The sequence below is a fragment of the Arvicola amphibius genome, chromosome 11, assembly GCF_903992535.2.
Source record: "Arvicola amphibius chromosome 11, mArvAmp1.2, whole genome shotgun sequence".
Taxonomy (NCBI): domain Eukaryota; kingdom Metazoa; phylum Chordata; class Mammalia; order Rodentia; family Cricetidae; genus Arvicola; species Arvicola amphibius.
The window spans coordinates 98793265-98811144 of NC_052057.2; the positions used below are offsets into that span (position 1 = coordinate 98793265).

General features: G+C 50.0%; 1 protein-coding gene across 1 annotated transcript; it reads left to right on the forward strand.

Moving 5' to 3' along the window:
- The first annotated feature begins 346 nt into the window (after positions 1–346).
- Positions 347–13723, forward strand: Nans (N-acetylneuraminate synthase). Its single transcript, XM_038347852.2, has 6 exons — positions 347–543; positions 1834–2049; positions 7769–7868; positions 9144–9298; positions 11721–11987; positions 13475–13723. Exons 1-6 carry the CDS (start codon positions 412–414, stop codon positions 13682–13684), a joined length of 1080 nt encoding a protein of 359 aa, XP_038203780.1. The 5' UTR covers positions 347–411; the 3' UTR covers positions 13685–13723.
- Positions 13724–17880: the final 4157 nt, after the last annotated feature.

The window sequence follows — 17880 nt, forward strand, 5'->3', positions numbered from 1 at the left end:
TTAATGGCGCAGAAATTCTAGGCTGCAGACCAGAAGCGTCACCTGTATTTCTGGGTGAGGTGCTCTCTTTGTTCTTTTCATGTTCGTGAGATTTCCATGTCTTTCAGTTCCGTCTCAGAATCAGAATCAGCAGCCGTGGGAATCGAACTCTGGATCACCTATTTTCCTGGCAGCACCCGTGAGGCGCGCTCGTTCCTCGCCCTTCGTATCAAAGCCGGGATCCCGTCTCCCGGGCTCTACCACCCTCCCCCGCTCTCCTCGAGGGAGGGCTCCGATTGGCTGTCGAGAGAGACGGAGCCCGCGGATTGGCTGCGCGGCGACCGCCGGCTTACGTGGCGGGGCCGGGACCTTGCGGGCCTGCACGGCGGGTGCGGAAACGCCGCTGGAATCGTGCGGGCGCGGGTAGACATCATGCCGCTCGAACTGGAACTGTGTCCCGGGCGCTGGGTGGGTGGGCAGCACCCTTGCTTCATCATCGCGGAAATCGGCCAGAACCACCAGGGCGACCTGGACATTGCCAAGCGCATGATCCGCACTGCCAAGGTGAGGGGCGGGGCTCGGGAGGGTCTGCGGAGGGTCAGCGGTGGAGTCTTGGAGTTTAACGGAGGGCTTTGGGGGGAGATCCCAGGGGGCGAGTTAACTGAGGGGCCTGGGAGAGTTCCCGGAGAGGCTCGGGAGAGCGCGGTCGCGAGAGCTTTCTGGTTCTGTGCCCCGTGTCTCACTTGCCTCGATTCTCCAGCTCGGTCTTCCAGCAGCTCTTGCTCGCCCTCTCCGCCTCCCTGTCCACTCGGCCCCTTTCTTCCCCTTTCCGGTTAGGTCAGCCTGGCATCGTCTGTAGGGAGCCACCTGACCAGGATCTTAATGATCCAGCCCCTTCCTGCTTGTCATATGTCACTTCGGCGATCCTCTCGTAACTACAGTCGTTGGAAGTTGGTGTGGCTTTTCCCCCCACCTGACAGTCCCAGTGTTTGAGCTGCTAACCGGTGAAAAGTACAGGTCTCCGAGGGGAGATCCCGCCAGGGAACCCCTGTACACCTAAGCTGCCTGATCAGAAAGGCCGCCTTCGTGGGGCTGTGATGAGCCACTCATGAAGAAAGGCGTGAAAAGCGCGGTCGTCGAAGCAGCGCTCCTTAGGTGACCACTACTCCTGCTAAAATGCAGTGTGCACCCTCATAGAACATCTCTTCCCGTTTCTCAGTCAGGATTACAGGGTGATTTCTCCAGCCGCTCCCACCCGCAGCCCCCAGCCCCAGGACTCACCCTGTTTAGTTTTAGACACAGGTCTCCAGCCATTGTTCTGTAAAGGGAAAAATTCCTGCTTTTATTTCTAAGGAACGGCCTGTTTTTCCAAGGTGTGACCTCTTTGTGTGATGAGGTTGTAAAGATACCTAGAGATATAAAAAACCGTGCAAACAGAGTTATAGTTTTTCTCTCACGGGTTCTCTTTAGTTCTGGAGGGCACCGGGGCCAGAGGACACAGTGGCAAAGCTTGGGCTGTCCTGTAGTGCGAGGGGCTTGGCCTAGAGTCAGGACGTTTACTAGCTGAGTGGTCTTGAGCAGGTGACTTTCCTAGGCCTCAGACTTTTCTTCTCTCCCGTTCTGCGGTGTTGCAGAGGAATTTCCTACAGTCCCTGCGTTTTGACTTGGCTGCCATTTGTAGCAGGAGGCACATGCTTCAGTTTACTGCCTAGGGGTTGTAGTGGACGAGCTCACTTGCTCCCAGGATGCATCTCTTCGGCCCCGGTTTGTTTTGTCTAAATATAATGACGTCATATCATAGTCCCCCCACATATTCCTGCTCCAAGTCACTGTAAATGTCCTACTGTGTTGCAGGAGTGCGGAGCTGACTGCGCTAAGTTCCAGAAGAGCGAGTTGGAGTTCAAGTTTAACCGGAAGGCCCTGGAGAGACCATATACTTCGAAGCATTCGTGGGGGTCGACATATGGGGAGCATAAACGACATCTAGAATTCAGCCACGCCCAGTACAGGGAGCTGCAGCGCTATGCGCAGGAGATTGGCATCTTCTTCACCGCCTCTGGCATGGATGAGGTAAGCTCAGCCTTTCTTGGGATGCAGGCAGCTATGGTGTAAAGCCGGATCCAGCTCTGCTCACCTTAACCATGTTTGGCTAAGGGGGAAGCCACCAGGCAGGAGACCCAGAGAAAGGGTTTTGAGAGAAGGGTACCATGGTTTAAAAAGTACCCTGACATCAGACAGCAGTGCTAGACCCCAGCATCCTTCCCACCGTGGGACAGCCGAGCTGGGCAAGGCTCTCTCATTGGAATGTGGTTTACATTGGTAACCAGTGTGCCCCACGAGCCAACTGTGACTGGCTGGCTCCCTGGAGTGCAGCTGGCATCACCCACAGGAAGTGTCTTGGGCTGGCTGTGCTGACATCCTAGAGCAGTCCAGCTGGTACCAGGCCTCAGGTCCATTTTGCACTATAATTTCTTCTCTCTCTCTCCCTCCCTCCCTCCCTTCCTCCTTCCCTCCCTCTCTCTCTCTCTCCCTCTCTCCCTCTCTCCCTCTCTCCCTCTCTCTCCTTCTCTCCCTCTCTCCCTCTCAACCTGACTGTCCTGGAACTTACTCTATAGATCGGACTGGCTTTGGATTCAGGCAGGGATATGTCTGCTTCTGCCTAGCGAGTGCTGGGATTAAAGGTGTGCGCCACCACTGCCAGGTGTAACTTCTGTCCTTTGATGATCCTGTGTTCTCTCTTTTGTTTTTTCCTATGTTCTCTCTTTTCTGAATGTCAAAAACTTTAGTCTTAGAAACAAGGACAATGGTACAGAAAGTTTATGTCTTAAGGTTTCTATTGCTGCGAAGAGACACCGTGACCATGGCAACTCTTATAAAAGAAAACATTTAATTGGGGCTGGCTTACAGTTCAGAGGTTCAGTCCATTGTCATCATGGCGGGAAGCACGGTGACATACAGACAGTGCTGGAGAGGTAGCTAAGTGTTCTACAGGATCCAAAGGCAGCAGGAAGAGACTGAGACACACACCTCCTAATAATGCCACTCTCTATGAGCCTATGGGGACACTTTCTTCACCTCCTAATAATGCCACTGCCTATGAACCTAACAGGTGACACTTTCTTTCAAACTAACACAATTTAGGAAGCAGGAATAATGTTGGGCTGGTGGTGGCACACGCCTTTAATTCCAGCACCCCAGAGGCAGAGGCAGGAGGAGCTCTGTGAGTTCAAGGCTAGCCCGGTACACAAAGCGAGTTACAGAATGGCCAGGACTATTAACACAAAGAAAGCCTATCTTGGAAAAAAACAAAACAAACAAACAAACCAGGGAACAAGAGGGAGTGGCTGTCTCTCTATGGATTTCCTCTCTGACTTTTACAGTACCTGTCACTGCTGGTTACATCTGGTTTTCTGTGTTCTTTTTCTAGTTAGTGTGCGAACACAGCTTTCCTTCCTCCTGTGTAAAGACTCTGACAGCGGTGCAGTGTTTCTTTTGGAGGATATACTAGAGTGTTATCTTTTGTTTTTGTTTCCTGAGACAGTCTCTCAGTCTGTAGCCTTGGCTGGTCTACAACTCACTGTGTAGACCAGGCTGGCCTCATGATCCTCCAACCCAGAATCCTGAGTTGAGTGCTTGGTTACAGACTTACTTTTGTTTTTTTTTGTTTTGTTCTTTTTTTTTTTGTTTTTTCTTTTTTGTTTTTTTTTTTTTCCCTTTAGTTTCTCCAGACAAGGTTTCACTGTGTAATAGCCCTGGAACTCTCTTTGTAGACCAGGCTGGCCTCATATTCACAGAGATCCACCTGCCTCTGCCTTCTGAGTACTGGGATTAAAGGTGTGTGCCACCACCTCCTGGCTATTACTTTTAGTTTTTTATACCAATAAATGATGCTGAACCAGGCTTGGTGGCGATGGCACCCACTTTTAACTCTAGTATTTGGGAGGTGGAGGTAAGAGAATTAGTTCAGGTCAGCCTCAGCTACAAAATAAGTTTGAGGCTGGCCTGAAATATACGAGACTATCTCAAAACGAAACAGATGCCAAGGTGAGCATCTTTTCCGTCTGTCCTCAGTGTTTCCTTAGGGTTGCTTTCTAGAAATGGGCTTTAGGGTGGACGTTAGGGGCGTGCTTTTACTGCCCTTGGAATAGTTTCTCATTGCTTTAATTACATTGTTGAAAGTGTGTGTGTGTGTGTGTGTGTGTGCATGTGTGTGTGCGCGCGTGGGTGCGGGCGCGCTGCTGAGGCTACCCTGGAACTTACAGAGAGCCTCCTGCCCCTGCCTCTGCTTCCCTAGGACCGGAATTGAAGGTGTGCCCTACCACACCTGGTTCATAAAACACACCCCTGTCTTTGTTAGTCTTCAGACTTCAGAATATGTTTGTAATTGTAAACATTGATCCTTGTAAAAAGGAAGGAAACCCCACATGGTGGCTTGTACCTTTCATTCCAGCACTGGTAAGTGTAGACAGGAAGATTGTTGTGAGTTCAAAACCAGCCTATGTTGTATAGTGAATTTCATATAGTCAGAGCTACAAAGTGAGATTCTGTTGCTTTTCTCCGTCCATCGTGGAAAAAAAAAAAAAAAAAAAAACAAGCAAGCAAAAAACCCAAAAAGCAATTGATGAAAAGTAAAGAGGCTAATAGGCCCAGCATTGGTGGTGAGCCTGGGCAACAGAGCCTACAAGCCAGGAACAATACTGATCTTCTCTACTGAAAACCTGCTGGGGTTTCTCTGCTGCCAGTTTGGGAAGGAGGTTCCTCTGGGATTTGTTTGCAGCTGGTGTCATGGCTGGCCCGGGGCACAGGTAGGCAGTGAGGGGGAAATGGGTCCATAAAGCCTTTACAAAGAGTAAATTTACAAAGATCTTTCTTTGCCAAGCTGGCATTTCCTGCCCAGACTCCTCAGAGCGGCCTGGTTGAGTTCTGTCTGTCCTTCCGGGTTTCCCACCTCCGTTTCTGCAGCAGGTGGCTCCAGGGTTCACCTCCTGACTGCGCTATAGCAGTTAGCTTTTACTGAGTGCCTCCTCTCTCTGCTGTGCGTGCTGTTCTTGGGCGTTCTGTGTGCTCAGGGAAGGTTAAGGTGTGGCAGAATTGAAAAAGTTCGCTGGATACCCCTCAGTAGGGTGTGCCGGGGAGGTGGACTTCAGCCAAAGAAAGCTTAGTAGCAAGGCAGCAGCAGATAGAAGCAATGAGCCGGGGGTGGGGAGTGGGGAAGTGGGGGGCACTGCGCAGTGATGGTCGCCACAGAGTCACCTCCCCCCTACTCCTGTCCCTGCCTGCACTCTGTCCTCTCAACCTCCTTCCCCTGGCTGCCTGCTGCCTGGTGCCCATGACAGGGCTGGCCTGTCCTTTTTGGTTCTGTGCTCTGTCGACAAAAACCATAGCTCTCATCTTAAGTGGAGCAAGAGAGTCTATTCTGGAACCATTCTGAGTAACCAGGGCCTGAGAACACAGATTTAGGTTACCCCAAATTCCATGTCCCAACATGGAAGCAGTTTCACAGGGTTTTTATAGTTTTACAGAATAAAGAGAGTCATAAATCTAAGTTTAAAATATGTCGGTGAGTACACCAGAGAGGTGGGTATAATGAGATGGGGCAGCCATTCTATAGGCCCAAGATGCTCTCTGATGATATTTTGCTCTTGGACTGGCAGAAGGTAGTGTTCTGCTAAGTTAATAGCTTCTTTTTTAAAAAAGTTTATTTATTATGTATACAGTGTTCTGCCTGCATGTATGCCTGCAGACCAGAAGAGGGCACCAGATCTCATTACGGATGGTTGTGAGCCACTATGTGGTTGCTGGGAATTGAAGTCACAACCTCTGGAAGAGCAGCCAGTGCTCTTAACCACTGAACCATCTCTCCAGCCCTAAATTAATAGCAAGAGGTATTTATTTACTCACTTTTTATTTAGTTTTGGATTTTCAAGACAGGGTATCTCTCTGTAGCCCTTGCTGTCCTGGAACTTGCTCTGTAGACCAGGCTTGTATCACACTCTGCCTCCTGAGTGCTGGGACTAAAGGCCTGTGCCACCACTTTCTGGCTGAGGTTTTTATTATGACCATGAGGTGTTAGTTCAGGTATACAGTGGGCAAGGCATGGCTGTTTCAGAAGGCTAAAACTAGCCCAGGATAAAGTAATTGGTGTTTGAACCTACAAATTCCAATCTGTCCACAGCACTGACATTCTCATTGGTTCATCATTCTCTGCAGATACAGAAACTCTTGCCAGGTTTTTGTTTGTTTGTGTTGTTGTTCATAGCCAGACCCTTTTTTCTCAGCTCCCCAGCAGTCGCTCACCCCTGTTCTCTGGCTCATCATCATGGGCTTTGTTTCTTTCCTGCATGATCGCAGCCACAGGGACTTTAGAAAGTCCCAGCTCCCCAGTGTGCCTGAGCCTGCCTGTAATCCCAGCACTCAAAGCAGGGATAAGAGGAAGGCAATTTTGAGGCTAGCCTGTGCTATATAAGGTGACATTGTTTCCAAAGTGAGAAGCCCAGGTCTTCTCTCTCTGTTACCCCTTCCTTGGACCAGTAGTGTCTCTTCCTATATACACAGAAAGGTTCTGTGATCCCCCGTTGTCTGTTTGTATTTTATTTGTGTATTTATTTTTGAGACAGGGTCGCTATATAGCACTGGCTGTCCTGGAAATAACTGTAGACCAGTTACTCACAGAGATCCACCTGCCTCTGCCTTCTGAGTACTGGGGTCAAAGCCGTACACCACCAGGCCCACTGTCTGCTCTTACTAAAGTTTAAATAGCTCTGAGTCAGTCAACTAGGCACGGTGGTGCTTGCCTGTAATCTTAGCCCTCTGGAGACTGAGGCAGGAGAATCAGGAGTTGGAGGCCAGTGCAGGCTACATAGCAAGACCAGGGCCAGCCTAGAATAATACAAGTCTGTTTTTAAAAGCAAAGAAACACATCCTAAGTCAAACCTGACAGGTTTATCTCTGGGACCCTCCCTCCTGGGAGCCGTAGGTGGGCAAAGTTTCCTTAGCTCCAGCCTCCTGGGGGTGGCCTGTTCCATGCTCTGATTGAATTACTTTAAGGCAAACTGAGAAGAGGAAGTGGTAGGGCTGTTTGACTTGTGCCAGGGACAGTGCCTCACGGCAGTAAGGCAGGGGAAATGCTGTGACTGAAGGGGGTGGCATGTTTGCACCCTTGTAGGGTGATAAACCAAGGTGGCAATTTTCAAAATGGCCACTAGGTGGCACTGGTCCCCAGGTGGACTTCAAAATGAGGCACTCTCTTCCTTAGCAGGAACTCCCCTGCCCCTCCAATTAAAAAATAATTTGATTTGACGATGATAGAATTCCATGCAGATTTCACAATCCTTGTAGGTAAATCTTTGAATTGTTTTTGTCTCATCTTCTTTCTACACTAGGCATCCTTAGCTCTCACTGCCATCTCCTGAGGCCACACTTCGCCTGGGACAGAGATTGCTCCAGTTGCCCCTCTGGGCAAGGATGCAGTGTCTTCTTTCTGTCCTTTGACCTTTAAGGGCCAGGCACTTTCTCTCTGCCTGGTTTCTGGGTCATGCCCTTTTGCATTTGTTCACAAGCTCCTTGGGAAGGAAGAGTCTGGCCAGAGGCAGTGTGTCCCGTGCAGATGCTCGTAGCCATTGATGGTCAGCTCACAAAGAGCAAGTCCTGGGTGTGCATTGGGCAGGTGGGTGGACATGCGATGGCGTGTTCTCTAGTCTCCGCACCGGGTTCCTCTATCACCCGTCCTGTACCACAGGGCAGTGTTTCTGAACAATGCTGAAAGGCACTCGCTCTGATTTTTTTGTAGATGGCGGTTGAGTTTCTGCATGAACTGAATGTTCCATTTTTCAAAGTTGGATCTGGCGACACTAACAATTTTCCTTATCTGGAGAAGACAGCCAAGAAAGGTAAGTGTGGTTTGTTTTTTTTTTCCCCTTAAAACCAGAGACCAAGCTTTGTGTTTCTGCCCCCTAGTGGCCGCTCACTGTGATAGCATTCATGGAGACTCATCTGGTTTTATTTTTTATTTTGGTTTGGTTTTTAGACAGCCTCACTGTGTAGCCTGGCTGGCATGGAACTCACTCTGTAGCCAAGGCTGGCTTCAAACTCCTAGAGATCCTCCTGCCTCTGCCAACCAGGTGCTGGGGTTAAAGGTGTGCACCACCACACCCAGCTTAGGAGACACATTCTAGAAACCTCCTACCTGTTTGTTCTGGGGCAGTGCTAGGGACTATGCACCTGATGTGAGTATCCCATCACTAAGCCAGGCCCTGTAGGAATCTCCCCCTAATGTCTCCACATTAGTAAATTGATTTCCCAGCGTGAATGATCTTAAGTTGACCCACCTTACAGACCTGGGATGGAAGCAGGTCATGCTCCCGGGATATTCTGCACTTGTCTCCTAGGCAAGGTATCAGAAACCCTAAGGACAGGGCTCTGTGCAGGCCAGCACCCAAGCTGGCAGCTTTCGGCCTCTCAGCTGTGCTCATGCACTGGGGAGTCTTCCACAGTGCGGGCTGTGTATCCCTTAACCAAATGCTTGTGAGCAGGGGAGTGTTCCTGAATCTGGAGTCTTTTGGGTTTGGGGATTTTAGACTAAGATTGTTGACTGAGGTTTCTGTCCCACCCGGTCCTGCAGTCATTCAGTCCCAAAGAAACACACAGAGGCCTGCATTAATTATAAACGGATTGGCCTATTAGCTCAGGCTTCTTATTAACTCTTGTAACTTGCATAAGTTACATAATTCTTGTCTTTGTTAGCCACGTGGCTTGGTACCTTTTTTGGTGAGGCAGTCACATCTTGGTTGCTCTGTGTCTGGGTGACGACTGCAGACAGACTCTTTCCTCTTCCCAGAATCCTCTTGTTCTCATTGCCCCTCCTCAACTTTCTACCTGGCTACTGGCCAATCAGCATTTTATTAAAGAAGTACAAGAATCAAATCTTTACAGGGTAAAACCATTGTCCCACAGCATAAGATGAAGCCTGTTCTGTACTGCACAGCCTCTTGATCTATAGAGATGCCTTCTTCCCCTCAAGATCCTGAGATCCCTCGGTGGCATGCTTCCCTGTGCCGAAGCATGATCCTGAGGAAGTGTGTTTACCCATCGGTTGCTGTGCAGTGTCTTAGGAGATGTGGGTGGGGGAGATTCTGAGCCCTGTGAAGAAGGTGCTGGTTCTTCAGGTCGTCCTATGGTGATCTCCAGTGGGATGCAGTCGATGGACACCATGAAGCAAGTCTACCAGATCGTGAAGCCCCTCAACCCCAACTTCTGCTTCCTCCAGTGTACCAGCGCGTACCCACTGCAGCCAGAGGATGCCAACCTGCGCGTCATCTTGGTGAGCAGGAAGTTCATTCATTTGCGGTGCTGGAGACTGATCTAGGGCCATGGGCATGCCAACCAAGTGTTCTTCCACTGAGCTATAGATAACCCTAGCCCTGTTGTTATAACCAAAATTGTAACCATCCATGGCACACTTTGTAGATGTACAGATCCTATCTTAGTGTGACAGAATCAGATTAGACCTAGGCAGCCAAGGAAGTATGGCATTCCAAAGAGGGGAGCTGTAAATGAAAGCATGTAACATCAATCTTAGTTTCTTCCCTGTGTGTGTGTGTGTGTGTGTGTGTGCCTCATACATCATGATTTGTCTTCATATTATTTTTAGTCTTTATTTTATTTTATTTTATTTTATTTTTGGTAAGGTCTCACTATGTAGAATTGTCAGGCCTATAACTCACTCTGTAGACCAGGCTGGCCTCAAACTCAAAGAGATCTCTCTGCTTCTGCCTCCCAAGTGCTGGGATTAAAGGCCTCCATAGATGACATAGTTAACAACTTAGTGTCTTTGACTCCAGGTACTCTCCCTGATTTTCCCCTCACTGGAAGTCCTATCACATCCTCCCTCTGGACATGGCTACATGGCGAGAGTGGCTTTGCCAGCCCACCCAGTCACAGCAGAATTCCCTGGCCTAGAAACCTGTTCTCTCTCTCTCTCTCTCTCTCTCTCTCTCTCTCTCTCTCTCTCTCTCTCTCTCTCTCTCTCTTTGGGGGAGGGTTTTTTTTTTTTTTTTTTTTTTTTTTTTTTTTTGAGACAGGGTTTCTCTGTGCATCCTGGTTGTCCTAGAACTCACTCTGTAGATCAGGCTGGTCTTGAACTCATTGGTGCCTGCCTACCTCTGCCTCCAGAGTGCTGGGACTAAAGGCGTGCACCACCACCACCCAGCTGCAGTGTATGCTTTGTATAGACTGTGTATATCACACAGCTGTGGGCTAGATCTCGAGGCTTTAGCCGTCCAGCATTCCTCGTCTGCTGCTGCCCTCCCCCCGCATCTTCCTTCTGGGCTTCAGCTTTCTGGCCACCATCACTGACAGCACTCACTCATCTGAGAAGAGCTTTGGTGCATCAGGTGGATTATAGATTACATTAATTATTCAGCGATCCCATCAACAGAATGTTTTGGGCCTGGGCTGTGTGTATAATTAATATATTTTTTTAAATTTTTATTTATTATGTATACAGTGTTCTGCCTATATGTATGCCTACACACCAGAAGAAGGCACAAGATCTCATTATAGATGCAGGTGCTGGGAATTGAACTCAGGACCTCTGGAAGAACAGCCAGTGCTCTTAACCTCTGACCCATCTCTCCAGCCCTAATTGATATTTTTGTATGTAACACAGTTGATTTCACACTTGTGACAAGTGCTTTTGGGGTGATCTCAGGCATTCCGTTTGAGTTACGTTGTCATTCTTGGTCTGCACAGGATTAAACAGTCATACAAGGTGTTGGTTGATTAGAATGTTTTGAATTCACTATGTGTCTGAGTATGCATGTGTGTGTACACGTCGTGGTAAGTGTATAGCACTCAGAAGACAGCCTGTGGGGCTGGTACTCTCCTTTCATTGGATGGTTTCCAGGGATCAAACTCATGTCAGACTCGATGACAGGCACTTGCCTTCACCTTCTGAGCCATCTTGAGCCACAGAAGGCATTCTCAATACAGCAGTAACTTTTACAGTATGGCGGGTGTCTTAGGTAGGGTTTCTATTGTTGTAGGTAACTCGGGGAGGAAAGTGTTTTTTCCTCTCAATAGTTCCTTATTTACAGTTCATCATCAAGAGCAGGGCAGGAATCTGGAGGCAGGAGCTGATGCAGAGGCCACGGAGGGGTGCTGCTTCCTGGCTTGCTCCACATAGCTTACTCAGCCTGCGTTCTTATAGAACCCAGGACCACCAGCCCATAGTTGGTGCCACCCACAGTGGGTTGGGCCCGCCCCCATTGATCACTAAGCAAGAACATGCCTTATAGCCAGATCTTTTTTTTTTTTCGAGACAGGGTTTCTCTGTAGCTTTGGAGCCTGTCCTGGAACTAGCTCTTGTAGACCAGGCTGGTCTCGAACTCACAGAGATCCGCCTGCCTCTGCCTCCCGAGTGCTGGGATTAAAGGCGTGCGCCACCGCCGCCCGGCTCTTATAGCCAGATCTTATGGAGACATTTTCTCCATTGAGGCTCCCTCCTCTCTGACAACTCTAGCCTGTGTCAGTTGACATAAAACCAGTCAGTACAGCGGGTGCCCTCCCCGTTCCCAGCAACCCTCAGCGGGCACTTTTATCTTTGTAAAGGGGAGGCTCAGAGTGCCTGCCTTACTGTCTCACCCCTGGCTGCTCTGCTCAGGAGCGGCTGAAGTGGGGTGCCGTTCCAGTCTCCCTGACGAGAAGGCCCAGAAGGGTAAGCACGCCCCTCTTGTATTTTACAGGAGTACCAGAAGCTCTTTCCCGACATTCCCATAGGGTATTCCGGGCATGAGACAGGCATCGCCATATCCGTGGCGGCAGTGGCTCTGGGGGCCAAGGTGTTGGAACGCCACATAACTTTGGACAAAACTTGGAAGGGGAGCGACCACTCAGCCTCGCTGGAGCCTGGAGAACTGGCAGAGCTGGTGCGGTCCGTGCGCCTGGTGGAGCGGGCATTGGGCTCTCCAGTCAAGCAGCTGCTGCCCTGTGAGGTGGCCTGCAACGAGAAGGTGAGTGCTGCCTGACCCTGCCTCGCCTGCTGTAGGTGTGGCACACATGACCAGGAGCTGGGCTTCTGACCTGTCTGAGCCTGACAGATGAGCAGGTGAAGGAACGTCGCACCCACCCTGCTGGGCGCCATTAGGCTATGGGAGCAGCGGGGTGATGTGTCCCATGAGAGCAGGTCAGGCTTTTTAGCTACCCTGGCTCACGTTAGCTTTTCCACTAAAGCCTCTGAAGCCTGCGGCCTCAGGGCTCTGAAGCCTAGGAGATAGTGAAGTCCTACGATGGCCAAGCCTGGTCACTTGGAGTAGGCATACTGAGGCACTGGGAAGAGAACCAGGGCAGCCCTGAGTACAAAGGGGCACCGGGTGGGTGGCCACGGCCATTGCGTGGGGCTGGTAGACACTGACGGTGAGACCGGGGCGTGACCCCCAGCTTCCTAGAAGCTGCCGCCTGGCCCTTTCTGCTCTTGTGGGTTTAGAGGCAGGAGTCCCAGGAGTTCTGTGGGGCAGGGCATAGGCCAGACCCGGGGTATACACGAGAAGGAAGCGTTGTCGTCTTTTGTTCTGCCAGAGAGTGTCTGCATACCCGACCCCCACAATTCCAGGTGCGCATGGACTGGGGAGTTAGCAGTTAAAGACTCTAATTGCCCTGCAGATGAATTGGAGAGAGTCGTGCAGGAGCCTGGAGTGAAGAGTTAGGGGGGGCGCGGAGTGCTCAAAGCGGAGGGTGAAAGGCAGCCAGGGCCACTACGTGACAATAAGCAGCTGACACAGCTTCTCCTGCTGCTAAGTTCCAAGCAGAGTTAGAACTCGGAGGCTCTTATGTACACTGGAGGACGGCGAATGCTGCTTCCAAGTATGCACAGGGAGGCAGGGATGCTGGCTGTGGACCGTCCCTTGGTCTCCACATCTGCCTGTTCCATCTGCCCCCTTTCTGGGTACCCCTTGTCATCTGAATAAGTCACCCTCATTCATTGCTCGTGAGCCCTCCATCACCCTATTTTATAGAAAGAACAAAGTGGCAAACAGGTTTGTATGCACACTGGACTGGGACTCATGTTGGTTATTGGCAGCTTGACCAAGTTGCCACCTTCTTTTGACCTCAGTTTTCCATAAGATGTTGACGACATGGGGACAAAAGTAATCGCGGCCGTCACATGTTGGGAGCACGCTCTAGCACACTCTAGCACACTCTGTTAATACTCTGATAAGGTGCCAGCACCTTTAGCCGGGAAGCCAAGCCCAGGCCAACAGGTACTGAACCTGGGTCGATCTGGCTATACAGCCTGAGCCCTTTCCTTTGTGCTGTGTGACTGGAAAGGCCTCTCCTCCTAGTCTGTGATGTCACCTGACACGGGCTGTGTCTCTGCTTCTGTGAAGTGCTGCTCTGGGCATTGTGGTGAGGAAGTCCCGGCTGTGACGGTCCTGTCACAGGGACATGGAGTGTGCAGGAGTTACTTCTAAGATCTGACGCTGGTCTTCTGTGTTCACAGCTGGGCAAGTCTGTGGTGGCCAAAGTGAAAATCCCAGAAGGTACCATCCTGACCCTGGACATGCTGACCGTGAAGGTGGGGGAGCCCAAAGGCTATCCTCCTGAAGACATCTTCAGCCTCGTGGGCAGAAAGGTGCTGGTCACTGTGGAAGAAGACGACACAATCATGGAAGACTCTGTGGAAAATCACAGCAAGAAAATCAAGTCTTAAAATAAAGTGCCTCTCCCTGGCTTCTCAGCCACCATGCTACCACTGTCCAGTGTGTTGGGTACACCCTGTCACAGCGGCCACCTGTGTCCAGCCCATCGGAAAGGAAGGACCAATGAGGCCATTCTACTCTGAGGTGTCCAGCCAGAGAAGGCAGCCCCGAGCAAACGTAGCTCCTTTAGGGTTTCTGTGAGGCTCTGTTGTCGTCTTAACCCTTCATGTTCCCACCCTACACAGCAACTCCAGGAACCTCACAGACAGCTGAGTTCCCTCCTCCTTCCCCTTCTGCCCTGGGTTCCCCAGAGTACCAAATAGTGGTCGCTTACATTAGACTCTCCCGAGGCCTTGTGGGCAGGAGGCAAGCGCTCCGTCTCTGAGTGGAGGTTGGGGGGGGGAGAGAGAGAGAGAGAGAGAGAGAGAGAGAGAGAGAGAGAGAGAGAGAGAGAGAGCGCGCAGTTGATCTTCCCTTTGGCAAACCCTCAGCACAGCCTTATTCAGGGCAATGCACGCTACACCACGGTTTACTTGGTTGCTGAGGCGACCGTTAGAAAGGGGTGTGAGCAGGGAGGAACAGTCTGGGTAAGGGGTGGCGGTGTGGGGCGTGGAGCTTGCATGCCTTAAGTGTGAGGGGGCTGCAGAAATCATCTCTGCCATAATCCCCAGTGTCTTGTCACAGGTGACAGATGACAACCCAGGCACAAAGCCTCCACTGTTCAACTTCTTTAAGCTGGGTGAACTTTTTATAGAGGTTCATTGTCACATTGCACTTTGTTCTTTGCTGAATCAGTGCTGGCATTAATCATTTTGTTCTTTTCAAGTATCTTCTTGTCTACATTTTATTTTTTAAAAATCTACTTTTTTTGTTTGTTTGTTTTTTATTTTTCTGAGACAAGATCTCACTCTATATCCCCGTCTGACCCGGCACTTGCTCTGTAGACCAGACTGGACTCAAACTCCGACATCTGCCTGCCTCTGCCTCCCGAGGGCCGAGATTAAAGGTGTGCGCCATCACACTTGGCCCTCGTTTATTTATGAAAACATGTGTGTGTTTGTGTGTGTGCACAAATTACAAAGAATGGCTGTGGGAGTCAGGTCTCCCTTCTGCCATGTTGGTCCCAAGGATCAAACTGAGGCCATCAGGCCTGGCAGCGGTCTCCTTTACCAGCTGACCTGTATCGCTGGCCCGTTAGTCACCCCCTCCCATTTTGTGTATTTGTGTGTGTTTGCAGAGGTCAGTGTCCTGCTTCATCACTGTCCACTTTATCCGGGGCAGCATTGGCTGTATAAGCATCCAGCAGGCTCCAAAAGTCTGTCTCTGCCAGGCCTGGCTTTTTGCTTGGGTGCCGAGATCCGAACTCAGGCCCCAGTGTTTAAGCAGCAAGGGCCTTTCTCTCTTTAAAGGGTTATCTTTATTCTCTGTGTATGTATATGTGTACAATACCAATGGAAGTCAGAAGAGGGCATCAGATCCCCTTACTGGAATTGGTTGTGAGCCTCTACATACATGATGGGAACTGAACCCAGGATTTCTCTGCAAGAGCAGAAACGGCTCTTAACCGCTGAGACATCTCTTCAGCCGCTTCTTTTCAAGGTGGGGTGTGTGTGTGTGTTTTGGTGTTTCCAGACAGGGTTCCTCTGTATAGCTCTGGAACTCATGGTGTACGGGGCTGGCTTTGAACTCAGAGATCCACCTGCCTCTGCTTCCCCAGTGCTGGGATTAAAGATGTTATGTGTGTGTGCATTGGCACTAATGGCACGTATGTCTGTGTGAGGGTCTTGGATTCCCTGGAATTGGAGTTACAGACAGTTGTGAGGTGCCATGTGGCTGCTGGGAATTGAACCCGGGTCCTCTCAGAAAGAGCAGTGAATGCTTTTAACCTCAAGTCATCTCTCCGGTGTCGAAAACTAGCTTCGGCAAAACTTGACCGTTCCAGGGTAGGAGCGTGAGGATTAGAATAATTAGGCATTTTTTAAAAATATTTATTTATTTATTATGTATACAATATTCTGTCTGTGTGTCTGCTTGCAGGCCAGAACAGGGCACCAGATCTCATTACAGATGGTTGTGAGCCACCATGTGGTTGCTGGGAATTGAACTCAGGACCTTTGGAAGAGCAGGCAATGCTCTTAACCGCTGACCCATCTCTCTAGCCCCTGAAGGAACAGAGATGTCGGAGAAATAAGAGAAACAGGACAGCATTAGAAGGGACATTCAGTAAATACTGAATCCCCCTGATTTATTCTTCATTATGCTTGCTTATGTGCTTCACTATAAAAGGGGAAGGGGGGTCAACAGACTTCATTAGCATGACACAAGGAATCGACTTGAATTCTCCAACCTTTGGTCCAGGTGGAGCAGATCTCCTTCAACAGTCAAAATACTAATTAACCACACCCTAGGCTGGAATCGCTCGTTTGTAGCCACACCTGTTAACATTAAGAGAGCAAAAATAAGCTCAAACTCTCTGACCTTTAGAGAAGGTGGAATGGGCTCACTTGTGTGTGCTCCAACACTCCAGTTCCCTTTACTAGTTCTTAATTTTTGTGTTTATACTTATTTGGCCTTATTTGGTTAAGGGGAGAGGGTGCACATGTGTGTGTGCTTGTGTGTGTGTGTGCCTGCCTACAGAGCCTAAGAGTATTTGACCTTATTTTGTTAAGGTGTGTGTGTGTGCGTGCATGCATGCACACATGCCTGCCTACAGAGGCCAGGGGTATTTGGCCTTATTTTGTTAAGGTGCGTGTGTGCCTGCCTGCCTGCCTGCAGAGGCCAGGGGTGTCAGATCCCAGAGCCAGGGGTATTTGACCTTATTGTTAAGGTGCACGCACACCTGCCTACAGAGGACCAGGGTGTCAGATCCCCTGGAGCTGGAGTTATAAGCAGTTGTGAGCTGCCTGATATGGGTGCTGGTTCCCAAACTTAGATCCTCTGCAAGAGCAGTTTGAGCTCGTAACCTCTGAGCCATGACCTCTCCAGGCCCAATCTAACCTTATTTGCTGCATCAATACTATTGAAAGGTGTATATTCAAGTCTTCTTGGTGCATAGTTAGCTCTGAGCAGCTTATGTGTGAATTAGGACTCCCTTTCTCGGAACCTGCACTAACTTCTGGGGTGCTCTGGTTTGTAGCCAGCCTGGGATCTAGGCACATTCCCAGCCCGGTCACAGTTGGAAGACATAAAAAGTACTTGCAGGTGGACTGTACCATGCTGTGCCCGTGACACTTCCACAGACAGAATCCACTGAGCTGACCTTCACTGGAAAGGGCGGGGTGGGGGGGCACTGACCCGGGAATGCCTCCCAGAAGTTACAACCAGTTTAAGCCTTGTACACTGAGCAATGACTGAGGGATGAACTGCAAGCTTGGGAAATTCCCAGTGTCGGGAAGTGATTTGAGAGAAGCAGCCCGTGGGGAAGGGGGGCTTAGCCTTCCAGGTTCTCCAGGAAGTGTTTTTCTTTCCTACATTTATTTTATGTGTATGGCTGTGTCTGCATGTATGTCTGCACTACATGTGTGTCTGGTACCACAGGAGCCAGAGGAGTGTTCAGTCTCGTGAAACAGGTACAGTTGTGAGCTACCATGTGACTGGTGGAAACTGAACTCGGGTCATCTCCAAGAGCAGCCAGTTCTCTTAACCTCCGAGACATCGCTCTACGCTTGTTGTGTGCACATGTATGGGTGGATGTGCACTCTGGCAGTCAGAGGACAAGTTTTAGGAGCTGCTTCTCTCTTTCCACTACGTGGGCCCTCCTCAGGGTTGAATTCGGATGTCGGGCTTGAAGGCAAGCACCTTTGACCTGCTGAATCATCTCACCAGCCTCCCCCCCTCATCCGCCCTAGAAAACTTCTGATCAGAACATGATGGACTCCAGCCTGGACCCTCCTCAGTCACTCCCTATCATAAACACGGTGCTGTCTTGTGAAGACTTTCCCTCACAACACCAAATGCTTCTGTCCACTAGCAACACCTGTATGGGGTTACCAGAGGTCAATGTCACCGACAAAGTAGAATTTGGGGCAGAAGAGATGTAGGCAAAAGAACCTCTGAATTCCCTAAAGGCTAGAGACCACCCGAGGCTTCCGTGGTGCTAAAGGGTGGCTATACAGCTGAGCGTTGGGTTGCATCCATGAAAATTTAGGAGCCATTGGGATGGCTCAGAGGTTGGTGGTTGTCGTCATCCTGACACCGAGTTCAATCC

What these genes read in the sequence shown, in the direction of transcription:
- Nans (XM_038347852.2), top strand. Translation starts at nt 412, where the DNA reads ATGCCGCTCGAACTGGAACTGTGTCCCGGGCGCTGGGTGGGTGGGCAG. An exon ending in CCAACCTGCGCGTCATCTTG is followed by an intron (nt 9,299 to 11,720) that starts GTGAGCAGGAAG and finishes TGTATTTTACAG; the next exon opens with GAGTACCAGAAGCTCTTTCC. An exon ending in AGGTGGCCTGCAACGAGAAG is followed by an intron (nt 11,988 to 13,474) that starts GTGAGTGCTGCC and finishes CTGTGTTCACAG; the next exon opens with CTGGGCAAGTCTGTGGTGGC.